We start from the raw sequence: 23,995 nt of genomic DNA, 5'->3' as shown, positions 1-23,995 counted from the left end.
AACAAACTTTAAAAAAAAAAAAAAAAAAAATCAGTTTGAGGCATGACAACACCACACAGAGAGACACAGATACAAATAGAATTCCCTCCTCTCCTCCTCAAACTGAAAAGGTGGCTGTGCACCAACTTTAGAGACACAGAGTAGCATTATTACATTGCTGAACGTGGTATTTTTGGTTTTGGTACAACAGAAGGTTGTAGTGTGTTGCCTCGGGCTCACAAGCTTCAATGTTTTGCGATGGGAGGGAGATCTCAGTTGAACCCCACCCACTGTGTCACTGGCTGGAGGAAGCATCCAGTCTCTTAATGCTTGCAAAGGTCAGAGGGCACCAGCCAGTTTGACTTCGACATCCCAAGAACACTGTACACACGCCCACACGGAGACACACACATCATAGCAATACATGATGCACTTTTTCCTTTTTGGTCTGACTGTAATAATTATACCCTTTATTTTTTTTGTTAATAAAAACGAAGCTAAAAACTCGGAAGGTTTAATGAAAACAATTTCACGCCTAGAAGTCCTACATGCATGGAAGACAGTCACTTTTCTAAATTCATGTCACGTTTGTCCCAATAACACATCAGTGCCCCAAAATCTATCTGTCCTTCTTCCTCCTAACATCATGTAGATGCTTTATTGAGCTCATTTTTGGTGGTGGCTGGTGCATTCTTGGTGAAACAGCATTAGAAAATAGCCTACAATCAAATAAACTAGTGGACAGAAAGCAAGAAGTAAAGTCTACAAGCCATCTACCGACACCCTCTATTGGTTAGCAACAAAAAGCGCTATTAGTTACATCCACTCAACCAAAGATATTCTCCTCTCTCTGCCCTTTCCTCCTCTTCTCACCAGCCCTCTTCTCACTTGTCCTGCCTGGTTTAGAACAGTGATCCCCTTTACTACCCTTTCACAGGTAGCAACACCCGTTACATGGATGCTAACTTTTGTGCTTGACACGTTTTATGTCAGCTTACTATGGAAAAAATGACTTAAAAGAAACGTGTGTGTACGTGGGGGAGCATGCACATCAGTGCATAACTCGATTAGTCACGTTGAAATCTCCAACAGAATGAAACATCAAGCTAGAAGGATTGGAAGATAGAACAGTGTCTTGTGTTGACTTGGCAGAGGTGATCTTGGAGGAACAGATGTGTTGACAACTACTGGGGCAGCACTTTGGTACGAGCAAGGTGAGCAGAGCTCCCTGGTGATCCGTATCAACAGTTTGGCTGTCGAATGCCAAGGCTTCAAGAGATACAGGCAATCACACACAGTTTTCCAAAGCAAAAGGGTCGAGTGCAGAGGTCAACAGCACGTGGACAAGCTGTGTGAGTACTGTGTGAAGGTAACGTGCATATACACATAATGTACAGACATCATGATCATCTACACGGCTGGATCAGTGGTTTTCAAAAAGTCCTTGATAGGAAAGATGTCGTCTATCTGTCTAAGCATCATTGAGCTCCACACCATTTTTCATTCTGAGTTACACAGATTCTATCATCAAAGTGGAGCAGAGGTGATGAATTCCTCTTAACTATTGTTCGGCTGTTCTGTGTTCCAGCACAGGGTGAGTTTATGACATGTGAGCACAGCCTTGCCTGGCTGTCTGAGAAGTGATGTAAAAATGTAAAGAGAGGATGGTAGTCAAAGCAGACCACAGTAGGAATGAAGTGATGGCAGGAAGAGCCACCGAATCAGTTGGAGGTGTCGGAGTGGTCGCTGCCAGGAGGACCAGGAGGGGAGGTGACTGAAGGGGTGTTGGTGGTGTCCTGCCAGCTGTTAGCCTGCAAACACAGTCAAGGAAGAACATCGTCTGCATATAATGTCAGTTTTACAATAAGTAGATTTAATCATCTGTATTTGTACTTATTATGCCTGTGAGCCAAATGTGCTTTGCTAGTTTAGAAGTTACAGAAGAAAAGAAAGAACTACTGGATAAAACAGAATAGTTTCTACACTTGATTTCTTAAAAAGCAGTGGTGATTGGTTCATTATCAGACCTAAGTGAACACTGATTAGGTGATTTCCAGCTGAAGGACCTGCATTTTTGTGAAATACAGGATACGAGAGGAGTAACTATATTGACATGAGAGCTAATGTAAGTGTAAACAAATAATATTTTAGTGGTAGTATTTGCTTGACATTGTAACTGTTAAAAGAATGCTGGGTGATAGGATTATATATGTATATTTTATGTGACCATAGATTATTACTGCATCTTTAATTTTATTGTGTCACAAATCACAATTTTTTAGAATCATTTGGGCAATATTTTCTTCTTTATATACACTATTTATTTGTTTATTGAATTTACAAATAGTGTGCAATATTGGGATTTGCATTGTTCACTATAGATTCAGGTCAGGATGTGAGGTTTGGGTCATATTGTGCAGCTCTGGAGATTTCGTAACCATAATCATCTTTGGACATGCATATTACCTATGTCCACACTTCCTTCACCTGAAAAAGCTCCACAGCTACACCCTAAGCACGTAATCTGGCTGAATGTGAACTTTGTCATTTAACCCACACGATGAACAGTTGCTGTACTCACATCCAGGCGATGAGGGGTGTAGAGGCCACTGCCCGACAGCTCCTCATAACCGGCCGTCAGGTGTGTAGCACGGTGCAGGGTATCCACCTATCACACACAAAAAACAGCAAAAATATATAAATAAAGCAACATCAACTAATGAGTTTCCTACTGCTTTACCTAAAACACCCAGGTTGAACAGAGGGGCAGCTCTCATGAATGTTACACCTCTAGTAAACAAGACTCTACATCAAACCCCCAGTGCTTGAATTTCCATTGTCTAAAAACCAGCAACTAAAGCCAAAAGCAAATCTTATACTTGGGGTTATTGTTATATTATCTGACAGTAAATCCCTTAGCAGTAGAAATCTGAGAATCCCACCAGAAAAACAAAATACTACTACAGCTACTGCTACTAACAGACAACAATGACAGGGACAGCCAGGTTGGAGGGAATTTTTTGGGCATAACAACATGGGTGGATACAGAGAGATCGTATGAAGGGATATAAAAGAGGGCAGGGAAAGGTGGCAGATGATGCAGGAATGGCTGAAGGATGGTGAACTGGGCCATTAACCAGAGGGTCACTGAAACATGGGAGTTGTCCAGCTATGTTTTAAAAAGACTCCGATTAAGGATTCTACACTGTACTCTCAGGTATAACTACTGCAGGATATACTACATTTCTACATTGAAATAACCTCAAACTGACATTCCTCTGGAGTGAAGTCTTCAGGGATCACAAAGAGCTAAGAAAAGTCACTATTTTCACATTTGGGGAGGGGATGGTGGGGGCAGTTTCTGAGGAGAGGTTGGGGCTAAAAGGAGCTAGTCTATAGGTAGGTGTCCAGGGATACTGGGAGGCTGGGGTGACGGCATTGAGGTCAGCTCTGCAGCCGTCCTCAGTGCATACCTGCGGCTGTAGAGAGGGGGCGATGTTGAGAGCCTCCCCGTTGAGGGAACGCAGACCAAGGTAGGCGTCGCCTGTGTGAGACAAACTGAATGACCCCGGTGACCCTGCAGGCAATATATATAGCCAAAAGCCAATCAGCTGCACCATAGTGCCTTGGGGTCAAAAAGTCGCCGGTGGTCACGGACAACCACTACTGGACATAAATCCTCCTCTAACAACAAGCTTCAACATGAGGGTCACCCATCTCTGGGAGCATATTCTGATTAATTATGTTACAAGTCTAGAAGCCTGATTTCTCATTTCCATATACACATACACCAATAAGAAGAACAAAAAAGTGAAAGTGCAGGGAGAACCGAAAATCATGAAATACATTCCATTGTTTGTATATTTAATTACACCTGTTCTGATGAGCCGTCTGCCTGTTGTTGGAATTACACTTCTAATAAATGGTAAGGAGAGTTGAAGGTGACACAAATACTAATTTCCATGAAATAGATACCAAAGTACAGTCAGGACACACTGGCCAGGACAGTCTGACAATACATCAAGCCATGGATGAATAACGGCTGCACTGTGCTTTTAACAGAGTGCTGCTGAGAATGACCAGCCACCAACAGGATGCTAGTTTTCTGGCAGTCAGATGTGGTTCATTTTAACCACATTTTAATCACTCTCAATTTCTAAACATGCTATAAACGGTTACTTCTGCTTTCTTATCGACTCATACTCTACACAGGTGGTGTTTAACACTTCAGGAAATACTGGCTGGAAACCTGAAGGTAATTGCCTGAAACAGCTTAAAACTGAAAAAGCTACATGACTCAAACATGTGAATGATCACCTACCTGGTCCATTCAATTTCCTTAGCAAATTGAGGTGACTATAAAATTATTATGTGCTATGTGTTAAATAATCATTTAAAAATCTGAATGGATTGAACAGACAGATGCAAAGATTTATATAACTTGTACAAAAACCAATTCAGCATGCAAATTAAATAAAAGAGGTAATTTGCAGAGAGGCAACATGAGAGATGGACAGAAAGCATTTGAAGCAGATATCAGGTCAGTTGCTCAGTGATATCAGTGAGTATCACAACAAGCAATGTTCACATGTTCAGTATGAAAATACAGTACGAAAACATGCAAAATACTGCACTGTTCACTTTATCTTAAGATTACTTACAGTAGGGTTATATAACACATTGGCTGCGATGTTATTACCACTCATTTAATGCAAAATAATTACAATCTTTGACTCTAGCAGTGTGCCAACTGGCTGAGGAGAAATTTCTTGTGTAGTGTGGGTTTCCTTTCCTTTTGAACAATCACATCAGTGGATTACACAACCCTGTCTGAATGTTTGTGTGGGGATGCAAGTGTTTGTAGAGGAACTGACGCTTGGTAATGAGTAGTAGTGTGTTTGGGGTCAAGTGAAATGGAGGATATGGTACCTGAGTTGGGTGTCGCCGGAGAGTTAGCCTGGCTAGCCTGCGCTGACACATTGGCAGCATCCACCGCTGTCTTAACTGCGTAGAGGTTTGCTTCCTCCTGGAACTTACCAATGTTCTTCTTGTAGCGTATTCTCTTGTTGCCAAACCAATTAGAGACCTGAGGTGCAGAGAGTTGTCAGATATTCAAATGTACAGTTTCATCTGCATTCATTTCACATCGGAGTTGTGGCTGCCTCAACTAAACAATGTTAAACGAGGAAAACACATTTTAATCTTTGTTGCTCTGCTTATTGTAGCATTTTTATTTTAGTGAAACAAATAGCAAAACAATGCATTAAGTCTTTTTTTTCTTCAAACTGCTAGAAACAGTCTGTTGAGACAGGTGAATAGAAAATTTCAACAACCAAAATAGCCTCATCTTAATCAAAAATACATACAGTGTCAAATTACTGGGACAGTATTTGAGGGAGTGCTTATTCACCTGAGATACAGTGATCCCACACTTTTTGGCCAGTTCTTCCTTAGCTTCCTCACTAGGGTAAGGGTTAGACAGATGCGAGTAGAAATACTCGTTCAGCACCTCTGTAGCTTGCTTGTTGAAGTTGCGCCTCTTACGTCTGACACACAGAGAAAGGAAATAATGAACGATATGCTTGGAATGTCTGTGTCTGACATAGCAGCGCACAAATTATGTCCATCCTGAACAATATAGCAAACTATTTGATATGTGCACACTCTCTTGCATAAACACATGCAGAGATTACTAAATAGACAAAAACAGGCCTACCTGGCATCCAGAAAACGTGAGCGCAGGATCATGACTGCCTCACAGGTGCTCTGTTTGAGCTGCATCTGAATGGAGCTGAACTTGCGGTGGATGATGGCCACCATGCGCTCAATCTCCTTAGGAGAGATGGGCCGTGTGCGAGACTGCTCTCTCAGCAGGTTCATTACATGGTTGGTGAACTCACTGCATGCCTGGACGAGGGAGACAGAGAGGAGGTGAATGGCGGTGTTAAAAAAAAAGCACGTACAGATTCTGTCCATCAGAATGAAATAATTTTGATGATGCCATTCAGACCTAGTCTCTGTGACTCTTCTCCTGATCATTTGCCTTCATCTTTGTTACAGGGCACGGCAATATTTTTTGTTAAATTCGTTCTGCTTGGCCACAGCCTTTGGTGATTCCTACACATGCATCAGTGCATGTTTTTGTATGTGTTTCTGAATAGGACTTCCTCTTAGGTTTAAAGAAAATTATAATTATGAACGTATGTGTTACAGCAAAAATCTATGTTAGTACTTTTATGATTAAGTCAGCATTAAATTCGGAAAGCACACTTTGGATTATGGTGACAATAAATACTAAAGATACACCATTTTCTGTCTACATGAAATACTACAGGTGATTTCACAGTCTTAGCACTATTAGCTGGAAAAGGCTTTATCTGGTCCTCACCTACACAGAAGCAGCACGAGACAAGTAGCCGTACGAATCAAATTCCAATGACAATGCAGCAGGTGAAGGTAGTAATTAAAATATCTAAGATTTAAAATACCAGCTACTAGAGATACTGAGGTAATCAGTCTTCAGATACAGATACATAGCTGAAATTACATTTTTTAAAGTCTATCATGAAACCAGATGTGTGTGTATTAGTTTGCTTCTAGACAAAGATAAAGAGGAGTTGTGTGTCTCACTCCTATAAACTGATCAGAATTTAATATACTATTAATGTATATGCATATTCTACATAAGGCGGGACCTTCTCTATTGCTGCGTTTCCACTACGTGGTGCTGGCTCGACTCGACTTGACCTTTTTGCATTTCCATTTTATAAAAGAACCTGGAATCTGGTACCTGATACTAGTTTTTTGGTGTCTGCTCTGCTGAGGTTCCAAAATGAGGGGAAGAGATACTAAAACATGACATGTAAACATGTGCAGAGAGTGGTCTCTGCGTCATTGCATCATCAATGCATGAGCCGCCATTTTAAAAACCAGATTTGGAAGTTTACAGTAAATATACCAGTAGGTTAATCCACATGATGACAGCTCGCAAAACTACACCATGGTTGGTTGAGGAGGCTCAGACATTTATGTCCTTGGTGGCCTACGAAAAAATTCAGCATGAGCTTGACAGAGCAACACAAAACAAGCAAGTTTATCAGCAACTCTCTGAGCAGATGTCACAGAAGTTACGTGCCGCGTCGCTATGATGTTCAGGTACTGTAAAGTTGGTATTATCCTGTAATGGAAACGGTCTCCAGGAATAGTATCTGGTACCTGAGTCGAGCTGAGCCGGTTGCACGAAGTGGAAACACGGCATATGTGGAGTTTGCATGTTCTCCCCCTGTCTGTGTGCGTTCTTTCTGGGTACTCTGGCTTCCTCTCACCATCCAAAGACATGCACTTAATGGGTTAATCTAAACTGCCCAAAAGCGTGGATATGGCAGTGAATGGTTGTTTGTCTTTATATGTCAGCCCTGTGATGCACTGGTGACACATCCAGGGTGTACCCCACATTTGCCCAATGGTGGCTGGGATAGGCTCCAGCACCCTCACGACCCTCTCGAGGATTAAGCGGTTCAGAAAATGAATGAATTCAACATAAGTTAGATATTTAATGTCACAAACCTGCTCATATTTTTCCAGCTCAGAGTGATATATCTGACGGATCTGGGCAAGTTTGGCTCTGTAGTCAGAGTGTTCAATGCTGCTGTCTGTGGGTGAGCCCCCTGCCGCTGCTGCTGCTGCAGCCGCTGCAGCTGATCCACCACCTTTCTCCGGTCCTGACACACCCTCTGCTAGCAGCATGTTGTCCAGCCTCATGATCTGAGGATCTGGGGGATCCTCCTCTTGCACTCCTCGTATACTCAGCACTAGATGAGAGAAGACAAAGAGAAGAAAAGTCAGTTTTAAGAAAATCTATGGACATTGTAACACTCCGCCAAAGATAGAAATCCTTCTGAAAAAGCCTGTTGGTTCAAAAGTTTTTAAACTGACAGGCCACATATATTCCATTCAAAAAGGCCAATACTGTGGGTTTTATGGGTGAATAGGAAAATGCTTTATCACTGCTAAAATTCAAAGAAGTGCAGCCCTGTCAAAACCCAGTCAAGTTTCTCCCCTGAGTCATTGCTTTGAGCGCCTGGCTGAATTCTCAATGAGCCTGAACTTCCTCTGTATCAACAGCAGAGGGCACTGTGGCCCCTCTGTGGAAGGCTGCCAGAGATAAGGGCATGAGGCATGGGACCAGTAATGGGAGTGCATGTGCTGTCACTATGAGCCCCAGTGGCCATAAGTATAGTTATCAGTCGCTGCTCTCCACCACTGTATTATACCAGGACCTCTGTCAGCCTGCAGCCATGCTCTCATCTCTCTCTCTCTCCCTTTCACACATACACACACATGCTCCCTTACACACTCTGCTTTTGAAAAGTTTCTAGTAGACAACCATCTGTTTTTTAGAGCCTGAAGTGTTTAATACCTAACTACAGTTTCTCCTGCTACTTAAACTTCTAAATCATTCACCTAGGTATACACTGCACAAGAAAGAATTTGACTTCAATTGACCAAGTAGATTAAAAAAAAGCCCAACTACAACTTGCAAATAAGAAAAGGAGCACTACCAATGTAATTTATTTGCATATACACAGTATGAAAGTAAGTGAGCTGATGTTGGAATTAATAATTAATACGAAGGATTCAAGAACTGAATGATGTTTCATGCAGCTTATAGTTAAACACACACACATGCATATATGTTTCTATTTCTACCTGTCAAATTAGAAACACAAGGTAGAAATCAATTTAAACAGTGGGGAAAGAGACAGGGCTCATAATATGGATGACAAGATTAATCCCAGTGGAAACTGTGTGGTGTTATGTACATGTCCTCTTTAAGGATTACACTAGTTAGTCAAAGCTCATCATCAAAGGTGAGGGCGTGCATAAACATCCTTATTCAGAGCTCCTCTTTTTAGCCTACTGCTAACAGCCCTCTGAGTTTTTTATCCACTGACTTTTTTGGTCTTCTTGTTTTTTCCTTACTTGTTTCTGTATGTAGTTTGTTCTGATTTAAATTAAAAACTACAAAGAAAAACAAAACCATCTTATGTTATTTTCTTTATGTGAAGTTTCACCATGGAGTCACGTTAAAAAGAGTTTGCAGCCGTGTTTTGGAGCAGTCAGAGCCCACAAATGAGTGTAACTGCACTGTAGAGCTAACAGATGTGAAAGAAATGAGGACAAAAACAGTTTTGCTTTAAGTTACCGAGTGCGAAAGCAGATGAGTTTTCAAACTTCATTTGATAAATGAGTCTGTTCCACCATTTAAGGCCTCTCTTAGCAAAGTGTCCAACTTTCCCTCTCACCCCCCTCTTTTTCTTGTTCCTTCTTGCTGTTTCTTTCCCTCTGCTTTGGTCTCTTCTCTCTCCAAGGCACATTCCTGCTCTGCTGCTCCCCCATCTCAGGGCTCAGGAATGCAGCAGACCCAGCCGCCTGAACTAATGACCCTGATTCGCCCATCTCTTTCCCTCCTCTTTTTCTTTCCTTTTAGTCATTCACAATCTATTCACTTCACTGCTTACGCAGATAACCTATAGTTCATTCACTGATCAAAAGTGTTTGTTTTGTACCTGTTGAATCAACGTGATCTCTACAAATACTTTTCTGCAAATACTGCGCTGTTGTGTTAGACTTTTGCGTGTTCTGACAGAGTTCAGGCCACCGTGCCTCAGACAGTACTGACTATCCATAACAATGTGTTTTGTTTTCTGCACTGTCCATTCAAAGAGATGTACAACTGGCCAACAGTGAAGAGGGCAACTGTGGCTCTTGAAGCTTCTCACCTCTTCCCCCTCCCTTTTGCCCCCACTCCTCATTATGGCCCCCAGCTGTAGCCTAATGCCCCTACATTCCCCTAATTACTCCAATTAAGCTGTGATTACCCACAATTGCACTCATGCACAGTCTAGTGGCCTAGTGGTATTATAGCAGCTGTTGAAATGAGTTAAATACTACACTGAAAATGTCTAATATGGAAGCAGGTAAAATTGGAGTAAAAAAAAAAATCATACAGTCACTCACTTGCAAAATATTAGAATCCTACAAAAATCAAACCTGCAGGTATGGGAGCTTGCTAGTTAATTTGCTCTGAAATCTAAGCAGCACTTCTGTTTGATCAACTGGCCCCTGTCATTGCCACTGTAAAGGTTCATTAACTAAGAGACTAAAAGTCAGAGTGTGTGAGTAATGGTAGTTAAATTCTATTTTTTTTATACAAAGACACAAGCGTAAGGCCCATAACCTGCATCCACAGCTCTTAGAAAATCACACCATTATGCATGTTACCACCCTAGCTGGGTTGTGTGGCATTGAGAGACGGAGCGAGCAACACATACTATGAAATATTCAGGGTATCCAGCTGGGCTTTCACTGCATACATAATCATTCTCATTTCTGCACAGGCAATGCTGAAACGGTGTGCTGTACAGGCACAACACACAAAATATGAAGCAGTGCAACTAAGGGTGAACAACCTAACCAATAGAGTAGTGCTGTACATTAACTGTAATGCCTTCCGCACATAGGGATAGATAAGACTTAAACGCAGTCAGTATATCATTGCTCAGCTCATAGCACAAGCTTTATCCTTGTCTGTCTTTTCCCTCGCTAGCATCCCCTTTTTCACTCTGTCTCCCCTCAACACAGTTCCCCTCCCCCCTCTCCCTTTCAGCGCACCCCCCACCCCACCCCCAGTGCCCCCCCTCCTCCCTCTGTTCTCCATTTCAGTCGAGTTCTCCATGTGAGCCGCAATCCCTCATGCTGTCAGCCCCCCCTCTCCCTCTCTCTGTAGACAGACAGGATTAGCATTTTAATTGCATCAGCTCCCTTGGGTATTCTCAGCCTTTCACTGGGAGAGAGCAAGGGAGCGGGAGAGAGAGAAGGATAGAGAAAGAAAAAAAGGGGAAAAAAGGTAAGGAGAGAAAGAGGGTAGAAGGAGAGCCAAGGAGAATTGAAAAAAGGAGTCACAGGAGAAGATATGCAAGCAAGAGAGGAAGAGACAGAGCGAGAGAGAAGCTACAGAAATATACAGAATCCAGAGTACAGATGAGCCAAAGAGCGAGTGAGCCAGAAAGAGAGAAAAGATAGGACTGTGAAAACATCAGTTTTCCTTTCATTACAGACAGAGAATCCAGATAAAGAGAATGGGCCAGAGAAGGATGGTTTTCACAATGAAAATATGCTACATGAATATGCAAATGTGTCTCACAAAAGTGCAAAAATAAATCTCAACAGAAGCTCTGGAGATACGATAGGTAGGTAAACCTATGCATTAAGGACCAAAAGTGGTTACAGAGGATGAAAGAGTGTCTAAGTGATACAATGCATGTAGGGGAAAATCAGAACTAGGACCAATCTACCTGTATTGTACTATTCTTTTGCTGTTTTAAACCCTTTTATAACGTACCCAAACCAAGAAAAAAAAATGACAACTAAAGGATAGGCAATTAAAACTCACTTGACCAAATTACGTTTTAAGCAAAAAACAAAAAAAAAAATACATTGAATTAAATTTTTGACGTTTACAAAGCACAGAAAGTGAGACCTTCAAATACAACATGAGTTTATAAAATTCTTAAGCGCTCATACCAATTCTAGGGGTCTTTATCAACATTGGAGCAAATTTCTTTACAAATTAATTTTTTTTAACAATTAAATGTCCACTTTTACAAACCAGTTTCTCCATGTACATAGCCTTCTGATTTACTCCCACCATTTCTGTAGAATACCAAAAAAAAAAGGAACTGAGTAAAGCGTTGCCTTCGGCTAGTTGTTGAGTCTGACATTAAAACTGGAGCACTGGCATTAAAAATGAATAATTTCCCTAATGGGCTTTTGGCCAGATTAATATCGGGGAGAGGTGTATTTCAACTGCAAATATAACATACAAAGAAGTACCCCACTCTTGAATAGGTGTGTTTTGTGGAGTACAGTCAACTTAATGAGCCCAATCCATATGTCTATTCCTACTTTAAGCAGCTCACGCTAATCAGCATCTGTTTGGGTAGTTCAACGAAGTCCTGTTGCACGCAGCCCCCCCACTCTGCACAAACACACACAGACACACACGCTGCGAGGTAGGCATTCAGAGTAAACACAGTGTGGTCTGATTAAGGTGTGAATTGGAGAACTCACACCTTGGGCAAACACAACACTTCAGTCCAACACATCATTAATCAGGCCTTAATTAACTAAAGAGAGACTTGGACACCAGAGCGATGACTACGTGTACCCCCCCTGAATGGTCATACGCAAACACAATGTCGCACACACAAACGCACACACAACACTAATGAGGGATGGATCAATTTGTGTTGTCACTTAATCTGCACAAATATGAGACAACACAGAGTCTTTAATATATTTTTCTGTCTATCATTTATATGCATAGTTTTAGACTGAACATTACAAGATTTCCCTTGATAGCTTTTCTAGCAGTTTTTAAAAGTCACACTAGGCTGAAAAACAGAGGAAGAATAAAAGAAAATTAACCCCAAGTGTACAAATTATGAGCCACAGACACAATCAGTAAACAAGTGTATTTACAAATACTTTTTTCATACACAATTACACATCTTAATTTTAATTGTGTTGCTGAAACTTGACTTAACAAGGTATTTCTGAAATACTAACCTGCACATATTTATACATCTTTAATAGAATCCACAATCTTTCACTGTCAGTAAATGACTAATTAAAAGGGAAAAACAACAAATTGTGTTAAGTATAAATATATCAAAATGAAAAATTAAATTCATGCCTGAAACTCGCATCTATCCTATAAAATACCACTGATAGTGAAAAAAGCACATTAACTTCTGCTTCAATTAACTTATGACCAAAATTCACCCGTGAATTTATCCACAACAACTCACTTTAAAGATAAAATACTTGTGTGACTGTAGAATTTTGTATCCTGCTGTACTTCAAGTACTGCCAAGAACCTCCGACTGAATTCATAATATGATCACCATAGTCTAGTACAGTTCTGTATAAAGCAAAAGATGAGAGACCTAGGAAAAAAATGAAATGTCACAAGAGGAAGAGGAGGATGACGAAGAGCACCTAAGCAGGAGGCTTGTTATAGCACTGCTAGGATCTTCCCCCAGTCAACTCTCATCAGGCCAGCTGCCTCCTGTGCTCATTAGCACAGACTCTTAAGGAGCTCCTAAAGACTTTGTGAAAAATGAACGCTCATTTGAGAGGTCGTTAATTTGCACTGTTATGCAAATTAGGTGGCAATTAAGCGATAGATCAGAAGAGCAGTGCCCATTTATAACAAGTGAACAAGCATTATGACACAGTCAGATGGTGCCAGAGAGAGCTGAGGGTACATGGTCTGCACAGGTCTGATGTACCAGCTTAGTGAGGAATAAAATCACTGTCTCTGGTCAGGATAACAATATACAAGTGGTTTTACAGGAGAGCAACCGTAATTGGCACTGCTAACCTGACAAACATACAGTAAATGAGTCTGTCTGTAATTGACCAACGGGAACACAAACTAATCATCCTTCAACTCATCCTTCCAGCCTTACTTGGGATTAGCAAACAGTACTACTACATCAAAACATTCATCTACACTGATGAGCACTGCAAAGGAGCATGTGGTCTCCAGTATTAATACTCAATATATGCTGATTATCCCAGTACAGCCCCCATTCACCAGCCATGATGTTTAAATCTCTCCCCTGTATTTATGTCATGGTGTGAAATATACAAACATACTGTCTGGGGCAGTAACGTGCACCACTGCAGAGGGGTGGAAGGCTCCCATCAATTGTAATTAATCCTTAATTAGTCAGGATTAGGAGCTGGGCTCCGACACTCTCCCACCCCACCACTACCAAACTAATGCAATCCAGCTGAGACCACATTTACATATCTTTAATTAAAGAGACACAGGCTTCCTTTAAGAGCAAAGCTTAAAACACAGAGAAAGCATAGACATGCTGAGAGGGAGGGCAGATGAGATGAAGAGGTAAGAATTCACCCCGTGGGTGATCCTGGACCGATACTGATGGGGTGCTCAGTGTTTCCTCCTTACCTTGCTGGGCTAAAATTGATTAATCTAAAGTAAGGTATAAATATATGAAACATGTATAACTATTTTAAGATAAATTGCCAACAATGTCACACTGGTATACAAATTCTCCTGTGACTTTGAGCAGACTTTAAAGTAATTGGTAAATGCTAGTTCAATACATTAGATCAGCTGTAAACTCATCCCTGAACTAAATGTTTGTAAAGCCATCTCTGCTTTATAAACTCCTGCATATAATTAACTACTCCACTACACATAATTCTGTGGCATCAAGTTATATACTGCATTTGCCAAAAAGGATCACACCCAAACTCAGTCGTGACAGTAGCAAAATCTGTGTTATTAAAGTTTGTCAGTTACTTAAGATGCTTTTATCCAGCCTTGGAGAATCATCAACAAAGTCTTATTGCAACAATTCCAACAACAATTCCACTGAGCTTTTTCCATTTTACAGCATACCCCAGACAGCAGTTTCACTTGTCAATATACATATGCCCAGTTCCTACAGGAATAAAACCACATGGGGAAATCAGTTGGCCCACACACCATTAGGCCTCAGCTGAAGGTTGGGGTGCTCAGTCTCCCTGGTTTGAGTTGGGGGGTGGGGTGGGGGGGTTGTCTGTCAGGGCCAGGGGTCTGTGTGATATTAGCCGTCTGCCAATCTGGCTTGGGGAATGGACACCGAGTAATTACTCCTGCTCTTACTGCCTCATCAATCTCCCTGTATCACTCCTGCACCCCCCAACACACACTCTATCTTTTTTCAGTCTCTTCAGCAAAGGAGCTGGGGAGAGAAAAAAAACGATTGAGTGGCAGGACAGCGCAAAACACAGATTCTTGAAAAGTCAATGAGATAATCCAGCACTGCTGCATAGTGAATGCTAATACAAAAATGACCTTAAAATATAAAACCTGCAGAGATGACCAAATAAAAAAACTGGTGTGACAGTACAAAGTTGAAAAGCATGATCTAATTTTAGACCACTGTTGTTGTGAGACTAAAATTACAACTATGTTCATTTGCCATTTTTTAAAATCTTGTTACAACTTTTGGTTTAAAGGTTAAGTAAGCTTTCGCTCATGAAAATAAAATGAACGAGTCCCCACAGGTTCCTCATATCTCATAAAATTTTATGGCTCTGCTCCAAATTGAGCTCTGTCAAAAATAATAATAATTAAGTTGCCTTAATGAGCCATGTGAATCACTGGACTTCAAGCACCATATAAAACTAGAGGAATATGAACGTCTAAGTCACACATGACACTGACAGGGTTTTCACTAAACAAAAAGGGGCTTCTGAAATTAACGTACCGTTGAAAGTAAGAGCATGCAAGTTCTGAATTGTCAATCTTCAATACAAATATCAATGGTCCTGAGTAGCGACTCTTATTGATCACATGCAAGTGACTGGTCTTAGAAGAATTGTCATGTACTTATTTATCTACTTACATAATGTGTTTGTTAATCTGTGAAAAATTAGGTTGCCTTCACCATTTTCTGACACTTCTAATTATAATTTAATATAAACCAGATATTTTTCTCCCATTTATTTTCCTCATTCTCCACCTGCAAAACCCACTAAAATAAAATCCCAATCCACTTGATTTGGAAATGTTGAATCACCAGTAAATTGATTAACATAACATTTGTAAAGATTTTGGCTAGTTAATTGTCTGACTTGACTGTGAATAAACACATGGCAGCAAGGAATCACTTAACACATTTCGTTTGATGACTTTACCCGCATGCTATAATTCAATTAACATGTAATTGAGGCCATTTGGTTGATTTCAATAGTATTGTGATGCATATTGTGACTTGAAAGCTTGGCCCTGGGGATTGTTATGCAATGCTCAGGTAGCAACATGCTTGAAGAAGTTCACAATATCACATAATCACAACAATCAGGCAAGATAACTGTCATCGTTTGATATCTTGGTTAATTTGTCAAAACATGTGAGGTGGTCAACAGATTTACAGTGAATTGTAAGAGCAAGGCTCCAATCAGATAACTCGCATGTTACAAAATAACACACATTGTTGTGGGTGTACTCTTACAATTGCAGGCTGTTGATACATACCAAGATGCTGCACTGTGGTTTATACATTTATTTTGTTTTTATCACATACCCCAAATCATGGTTGTAATGTAGTACAATGACACCACCATCCTGTTATGTTTGCTATTGTTGTTTTTAAGTATTAATTTTATTCTAAATAGGTTATATTCATAGTGTTGGTGTTAGTGACCAAATGGGAGAGGCTTTTTCAATTAAATGCACCCCCCAACAGCAGTGAAAAACAAAAAAGCAGAAGCCAAGTCACACTGAGTTGGTAACATCTCACCATTCATCCATCTTGTCAAAACAGTAATAGGATGTGATGATGGGCTGTCAGCTACATGCTCTGCCAACATACTAGCTAAGTGCTGCTGGAAACAAAAACGGTACAGAAGGGGTTTTAATATTCTACTTTTACCTTGTTATTTAAACACTGAAATACAACACAATGCAACAATCTCTGACCATCTCTAAAGCTGGGTAGCAAATGCATAGACACAAGGGAGTGGACCAGTAGCAGAGAAAAACAAGTAACTGATGCCCCTGACACATTGTTAGGACACTGTAAAAACTGGACACATAAGAGAGCAATCAACTGGCTCATGTCAACATCCCACTGGCTCCAGGCCATTAGGATGTCCCTGTTGTAAATCCCTTACCATTTTAGATACTGTACAGTATAATTGTGACTGGGACATTAACACTTAAAAATGTTTAAGAGGCAGCGGTTTAATTGTTGCTAAGACAGGATGCTAGCTAGTTCAGTACTTTTTACAGCCAAGAAGCAGTATTATGCTGCAAAGCTGTTTATCAGACAGCTTATCAAGATGAGTGGCAAGTGACGAGGTGTGAACTTGCCCAGGTGAGAGGTGATGGATAGAAAAGGCAAGAATTTGAAATGACTTTGTTCTCCCTATACTGTAGCTTTAATTCTGCTGGAAAAAAACATTTTTGTTGTCATTTAAAAGTTTCCCAAAAATAAACAACTAGTAATGTTCAGGCTTGAAAAGAGGGGGACTTGAGCTGGGTGACAGAAGCATGTGAGTGACAGATTCACTGTTGTCAAGTGTAAAGCACAAGGAATGCATAAAAGTAGAGGAGAAATGCCTCAAACATGCACAAACTGAATGAAAAACTTCTGAGAGTAACTGCAGTGGCTTGTGAGAGATTTTGGCATAAGCTGTCCCATTGCACCAAGAGCTATTTTTACAGCAAATACCCATGAGAGTGAGTGAGAACAGAACTGAGTCGAAGCAAAGCCAGTGGCTTTAAACTTTGATCATTTACCGTCTCTCTCCAAGTGTTTTAATTTTTTTTTTTTTTGGGGGGGGGGTGCATCTTAAATGAAGTATTAACAGGAATCAAATTTTACAGATGGAGGTCAGGTTTAATGTGAAAGCTCAGGACAACACAGGCACTGTTGTAAAATTTAGGGGTTGGGGGGGTGGAAGTGTGGGGTTGGGGGGATACTGGCATTTGTGCAGAACATTTCCTTTACAATGAAAACAATCTAACCAACTGCAGCACTCAGAGGAATTCACCTCCCATCCCCCACGCCCCACCTCCCCTCCTCCTCCACCACCATTACATTACCATATCAAAGCCCTGAGTTCAGAGCAAGTCTTCTCTTTCAAGAATGGGAGCGAGGCAGAGGGAGGGAGGGGGAGAGGACAAGACCGAAGCAGTAGGAGTAGACCCAAGACTGAGTTTGCTTTTATCCTCATTCAGTGTGTGCGTATGCGTGCAAGTGAGTATGGATGTGGGTACACTGACACAAGTGCATGTTTATTAGTGAAAAAAGACTGCAGAAAATCTGTGGAGATACTACATGACTACTGATTGGGTCTACTACAAGCCGCACTGGAAAGAAGTCAATTCACATTCCAGAGGTACATAATGGGGCCTGCAGGGGGTCTGATGGAGTAGCAGAGAAATGCCAAAGCAGGTATACGCTGCAGTTAGGAGGGCACTATGTGGCAGATGGCCAGCAGAGTACAGGCAAATCCAAAGATCTTCATAACCCACGATGGTATTTTCACCTCAAGCATGAATCTTTTGTTAACCTGCCTCTGTGCTGTGTCTGTTTTTCTGTTCAACTTACTGTAGGAGTATAGACCCTCTCTCCACAATACTGGGAGACTAAATGTGAAAATCAAAGTGAATGGCATTAGGGTAAATAAGACCACTGGTTGCCTGGGAAACCGTGTACCCTGCCCCACTCACTCAAGCCTAGCCTTTACTTTTCTCCAATCACTGGAGAGCTATAATACATTATTGACAGAGGGCCACAACAGGCAGCAGTGCAGCATTTTCAAATTGTATTTGAACAAGACAGGCTTGCTATTAGAAGATACACAAGGCGAGTGAACGAGAGAAAGCACATAGAAAGACTAGAAGGGAGACTTACAGAGGGAGAGGATTCAAAAGGCTGCCCCATTCCCACTACCATAACCATCAATCTGCCATCCATCCCAGGCCTCCTCTTTTGAACTACACTAGATTCTGTCAGATAGCTGACTGGAATAGCTAACAAGATACGAATAAGCAGCTTGTTTACTTTGAATAATTTAACGACTAAGAGCAAATCTGAGATATTTGCATAGCCAATCTCTTTTTTTTCCTGGTAAGGTGAATAAAAAGTTCCGCATTACATACAGTAATAGTAGTTTTTCCCTGATTCAAGCTTCACATGTTTTGTTAGGATGAAAATACTGCATTGATATTCATACCAATTTATTCCCAAAACACCATTACGCTACACTGTTTGATCGTGATGCTTTAAAAGGGAGCAGGAGCATTCAGTTTGACTGTAAAGAAAAACCCCTGTGGAGTTTGTCATATCCTTCAGGTATGATTTTTTTTAATGTAATAATTTGTATATAACAGTTTTTTCAATACATCCTCACCCCTTTGTCAAAATGCAGTCATTACCAACACCATCACTCACATTTTGTCCAAATTATTGTTAAATATAAATAGCGCACACAAAAAATGCTAAACTATGGGTATACTTATGCATTCAAATACTGTATATTAAATATAGTCATTGCACATTCCACAACAACTTCTGGCGATTGACTCTAGTTTCAAAGGCACAGATACCCTAAGATTAGTTTCAGCTGGTCACTGTGAAGTCTGGAAAGAGGCCAAACATAGGTTAAGTTTCAATAATTACTATGCCAAAACAACAGTTATCCATATATGGAATAATTTAAAACCAAAGTAAACTATATTTAGCTAAATCATTTAAACATGATATACAGTTGACATTCATTTATTACAGTTAATAAAAAAAATCTTAACACTGTCAGTTACTGGAGCAAAGGTATAATACATTTTAACACTAGGTTACAATCTGTGCAGACAAGAGAACACAAAGAACAAGTGAAGTAGAAACTCACCCGTCTTCTCTTTGATCTCACAGAGTACGCTGAAGAGGGCTGGCTTCATTCTGTGACAGTTCAGGGCATGCTTCCTGTAAGAGAGAAGAAGGAATAAGAGAGGGAGAGACCAAGGGGGATTACAATAAACAGACCTCTATCTCAAGCCGTTCCATGTCCTCTTCCATAAAAAAGGTACAGGAGCTGTATGTATTATGCATACAACATTTCAAGAGTGTAGTGCAACATAACAAGAGAGCACCATGGTGTTTTTAAGAGACGTTTTTAACAGCCAGAGGCTTTTGTGAGTACAGAAACATCCCTGATGCATCAGTGTGAACCAGTAAGAGTAATGTTGTCATTATGATGCTTTGCACTGTGGGACAGGTAATGATGCCAAACCTCAAGGTCATCATTACTGGGCACCAGAATCCACAGTTAATACATGGTAATTTAATTTCTACCTCTTGCACAAAGACCTGTTCCCTACAAGTAGATGGTGAGTTGATAGAAAGTATTAGGCTGCCATTTTAATTTGATCAGAAACATTCTGTTTATTGCCAAACGGGTAACGGCAATACAGGAGAAAAGGCAAAAGTTCTTCAGTTCAGGATAATCAAATTGTAGCACCTTAACACCTAAGATTCCTCCGTACACCAACACACACCTGCATAGCTTGTGTGTAAAAACTAAAAACTGCACTAATGTGGTCAAGCCAAATCCTCATTATAACAGAAAGTAAAATTTTGTCCATACTGTACAAAGAGGACAACAATTACATATTAGAGAGGGACTGCATTATTCTGCGAGCTAGTTCTGTGGTCAAAGTAGTGCTTTGTTTTGATACTGCTTTATCTTATAAAAATATTTCTACAATTGTACCAGCGGTATTTTAAAATGACTGATCCTTTGAACTGTATATGCCTTAAAAAGTATTTTACAAATCAGAATGACATCATTAGGGCAAAATATTGTGGGTGACAACTTTAAAATGTGGACATACAGATAAAGCAAATGTGATAAACAAAAAAAACACCACTATGTTTAATCAATTTTTCTGAGAAAAAATTTAAACTTAGACTAAAATAATGCATTCCTTTTCAAAAACTAAAAACAAAACTAAAAAAAAAAAATGCTAATACACAACAACAACAACCACAGATGAACATGATTTGGCTACACCAGACCTCAACACCAATTCCAGTTGTGAATGTCCACTACAGTGTTAGTGGAGGCTATGGGGACGAGCAAATAGTGTACCTACTGTAAATGTCACAAAGTACTTTGTGTGAAAATGCTAAGGCTATTTGATGTAAAGACTACGTCATTTTCTCAGCCAATACTGTCACTGCTGGATTTGAGTTGGGGGGAGGGCTGCCTTCAGAATGGAGGGAATGAGCAGGAGGGGGAGAAGGAGGTGCTCATGCGGTCCTGTACTGACCTGTGCTGGAAGTTGAGTGGCAGGCCACCCCCTGCCATGCCCCCCCCTGCTCTCCCTCCCTCTGTGGGGTCGTCTGATCCACCCCAATGCGCCGGCGAGTCCTCTGGCCAGCATCTGAACATATGGCGACAGGGTGAGAGGATGAGGGCGGATGGTGTGCATGAACTATATTCTGCAACACCAAGTTCTTGTGATGCCCTGACCACTCCCCATCCCAACACACTGCCACCTGCATGACAAGGGTGTCATGTTCACATGAGAGCCACCTCTCTCTGAGGAAGTGATTGATGTGTGGGTGACAAACTAGATTCATGTATTATGCTGATTAGGACTGTAAATTTTTATTCATACCAACTGCTGTAAATTATCAAAGCAATTTATAAAGTCAGGCTGCATGCAGTCCTGAACTCTGATTATGTTTTAGCCTTTCATCAAAAGTAAACAAAAAAAAAAATCAAATTAGGTACAGCCAACTGCTCAACCACTCACAACTAATTTGTAAAATACTGACAAACAGCTACTATTCTGTAGTTTAATGTTCTACAATAATCACCTATATAGTTTATTAGCACATGGCACCATCAAGGGTTTGAGCTGTACATGAAAATGAATTGTACTGTAAGTCCAGTGAATTATGAGTCTGCATTCTTCTAAGTGCTAATCCTGAAAACATATGGCATGAAGAGGACATCCTTTAGGTGGGAGATCAATACTAGAATACAGCAAGGACACCTTTGGCCCTTCAAAGGGAGCCACACCTGTAATTACTTTTTCAGAATGGGATGCCTAACTAAGTAAAATTTTATCTTCATGTAATAAGACCTGATTAAGCCCTCAAACTTGTAGTGAAAATGTAATATTCAGTGTTCATAGGTTGCCGGTATAGCATCATCCCTCCCCCTCACCACCATCTCATTAATAGAAACTCGATTTGCGGACAGCTGCACTCGCGTACACATTATAGGAGAATTGATTGCACCCAGCACACAATGAAAAGGATGAACACCAGGGAGGGAGGGAGTGAAAGAGGAGTGAATTAATTAAGAGAACCAGGTGGTCAAATGTTGGGTGGAAAATCACTAGCTAATGACACATCACACTGTGGCCACAGTCTTGCAGTGGACAGTTGTCTATTGTTGAAATACTGACGCTTCATCTGAAACTGACCTTATGCTCTTTGAGCCACATGGCAAATGTGTGCGGGTCATTTGCACACTGCAGCGCATACACCCTGTAATAATAGATTCATAGAAATACCTCTAACACAAACATTAAGTGACGAGTCATATCAGTGAATGATTGCTGTCATCACAAACACCACTCAACTGATACGTGAGGCAACAGAGTCAGCCTTACCTTAATTGATGCACCATTTGCATAACAATGACTAATGTTATCGACACTAATTTAGATATGTTTAAGACACACTTACTAAAGTCAAGCAAATGTTACTCTTACAAACTCTTATTAACAAGATTGAAAGTTTTAGGAACATGGCCAAAAGACAAAATTTCGCTAATATAACTCTGACTTTTGTAACTTGCCAAACATTAACTTTAAAAAGCATTTTGAGAATTGTTAAGTACCTCCAAACTGTTATATTAATTTTCAGAAATATATATTTCCAATTCGTGATATAACAAACAAAAACTCCTAAAGCATTTAAGACGTGCTTGCTGCACGCAAAGACTAATATTTCTGCATTTATGAGTGATAGTGAACTGTAATTTAACCTAGCCAAAAGGTCGATGCAAGGCAGAACAGCTACAGTTTGGGAAAGTGGGGAGGCTTACAATTTAACAAGATACCATTGTCACAGACTATATAGGGACGTGAAACTTTTTAATTCATCGTATAATAGGTACACCAATTACGATGAATGCATTTAATGTATGTGAACGAGGTTTCAAAGTCCGTTTACAATAAAGCGCGATCTGAAGTAACAAAGAGCCTCCTTACAAACTACAACTGCACTGTTATGTGGGTGTTCAAGTTATTCTGTAACTAAACGCACTGGTTAAACAAGGAATTGCAATGTAATGTGAAGTTGCATTAATTCTACATTTACGCATAACCTCACGTGAACGTTGCACAGAAACGCTCGAGCGTGAGTAAAAATAAGGCAAATGCAGCGTACTTTAGCTTTGCTATCATATGTCGAAAATGGCTCTTCGCCTTTCTTACCTGGCCTGTGCTTCGTCCAGGCTTTCGTCAGTGATAGCCATTATTTGCTGTAGGATATCCCCTATGTCTTGTTGAGGCTGGCCGAGGGACTGCTGTTTTCTGACCGCGTCTGGGTCACCAACGTCGGCTTGTTGTAGTCCACCGAGTCCGGTCAGACCCGTCATCATCCTCGTCTGGTCATCCATACTTTCAAAGAAAACTCGCCGTTTTCCTCAGTCGAAGAATACACACAAATAGCTAGCCTGTTAGCTAGCCAGCAAAGTATTTTCTACGACAAATCATACAACACCTTTTTACTGTTCCTGACAGCGACAATTAGTAAATAACGGAAAGCAATTGTCATAAAACAGATCGTATAAACAGGCTTTACATTCGCTTGTTTTTTCCCCTCAAGTCAATAAACGCGGCCAGGCTAACGTTAGCTAACCACCGAGTGAAAAGCAGCTAGGTTAGGTTAGTAGCTGTAGCCCAGCAGAAAAGCAGCAGGGACACACATGCACAGACTGTGTGAGCTTGCCAACAGCGCCTCGCACATTTTCGAAAACAATATAAACACGAAAAAATACGACAAACTATTTCCCAGTAATTTCAAAAAGAGAAATAAGACATAGGTAAAGCGTCGAGGCTTTCTGGCCGTCTAGCTCCAACAAGAAATCTCCTACCCAAACAGACTACGGTTTGCCATTGTTGTTGATGTCGCGCGAGTATGTGGGATGTACTGGGCTGCGCGAGCGATGTGCGTCGCGTTGACCATTGAACTCATAGCACCACACAGAGCGCGAGCTTGCGGGTGGGTGGACCACTGTAGATAAGAGTGTTGCTAATCATATATTTAACAACAGTTTGTGTAATGCACACAGAAAACATTAATTTCATACAATACAGTTTCGGCCGCTACAGCAGATTAAT

General features: G+C 40.7%; 1 protein-coding gene across 5 annotated transcripts; it reads right to left on the bottom strand.

Moving 5' to 3' along the window:
• Positions 1-302: 302 nt before the first annotated feature.
• Positions 303-23,828, bottom strand: pbx4 (pre-B-cell leukemia transcription factor 4). Of its 5 annotated transcripts, none has more exons than XM_030140893.1 (10): positions 23,087-23,828; positions 20,903-21,016; positions 19,483-19,556; positions 7,546-7,790; positions 5,696-5,886; positions 5,390-5,525; positions 4,909-5,065; positions 3,453-3,556; positions 2,561-2,647; positions 303-1,790 (listed from the first exon to the last, which is right to left on the bottom strand). In XM_030140893.1, exons 1-10 carry the CDS (start codon positions 23,269-23,271, stop codon positions 1,701-1,703), a joined length of 1,383 nt encoding a protein of 460 aa, XP_029996753.1. In that variant the 5' UTR covers positions 23,272-23,828; the 3' UTR covers positions 303-1,700. The 5 variants fall into 5 exon arrangements, with proteins under 5 accessions (XP_029996753.1, XP_029996754.1, XP_029996756.1 ...); XM_030140894.1 differs by having other exon boundaries at positions 3,453-3,523; XM_030140896.1 differs by lacking the exon at positions 3,453-3,556 and having other exon boundaries at positions 23,087-23,827.
• Positions 23,829-23,995: the final 167 nt, after the last annotated feature.

This window comes from Sphaeramia orbicularis, chromosome 8, assembly GCF_902148855.1.
Source record: "Sphaeramia orbicularis chromosome 8, fSphaOr1.1, whole genome shotgun sequence".
Lineage (NCBI taxonomy): Eukaryota > Metazoa > Chordata > Actinopteri > Kurtiformes > Apogonidae > Sphaeramia > Sphaeramia orbicularis.
Note: the sequence above shows the minus strand (reverse complement) of the source record. Positions and strands in the feature narration are given on the sequence as shown.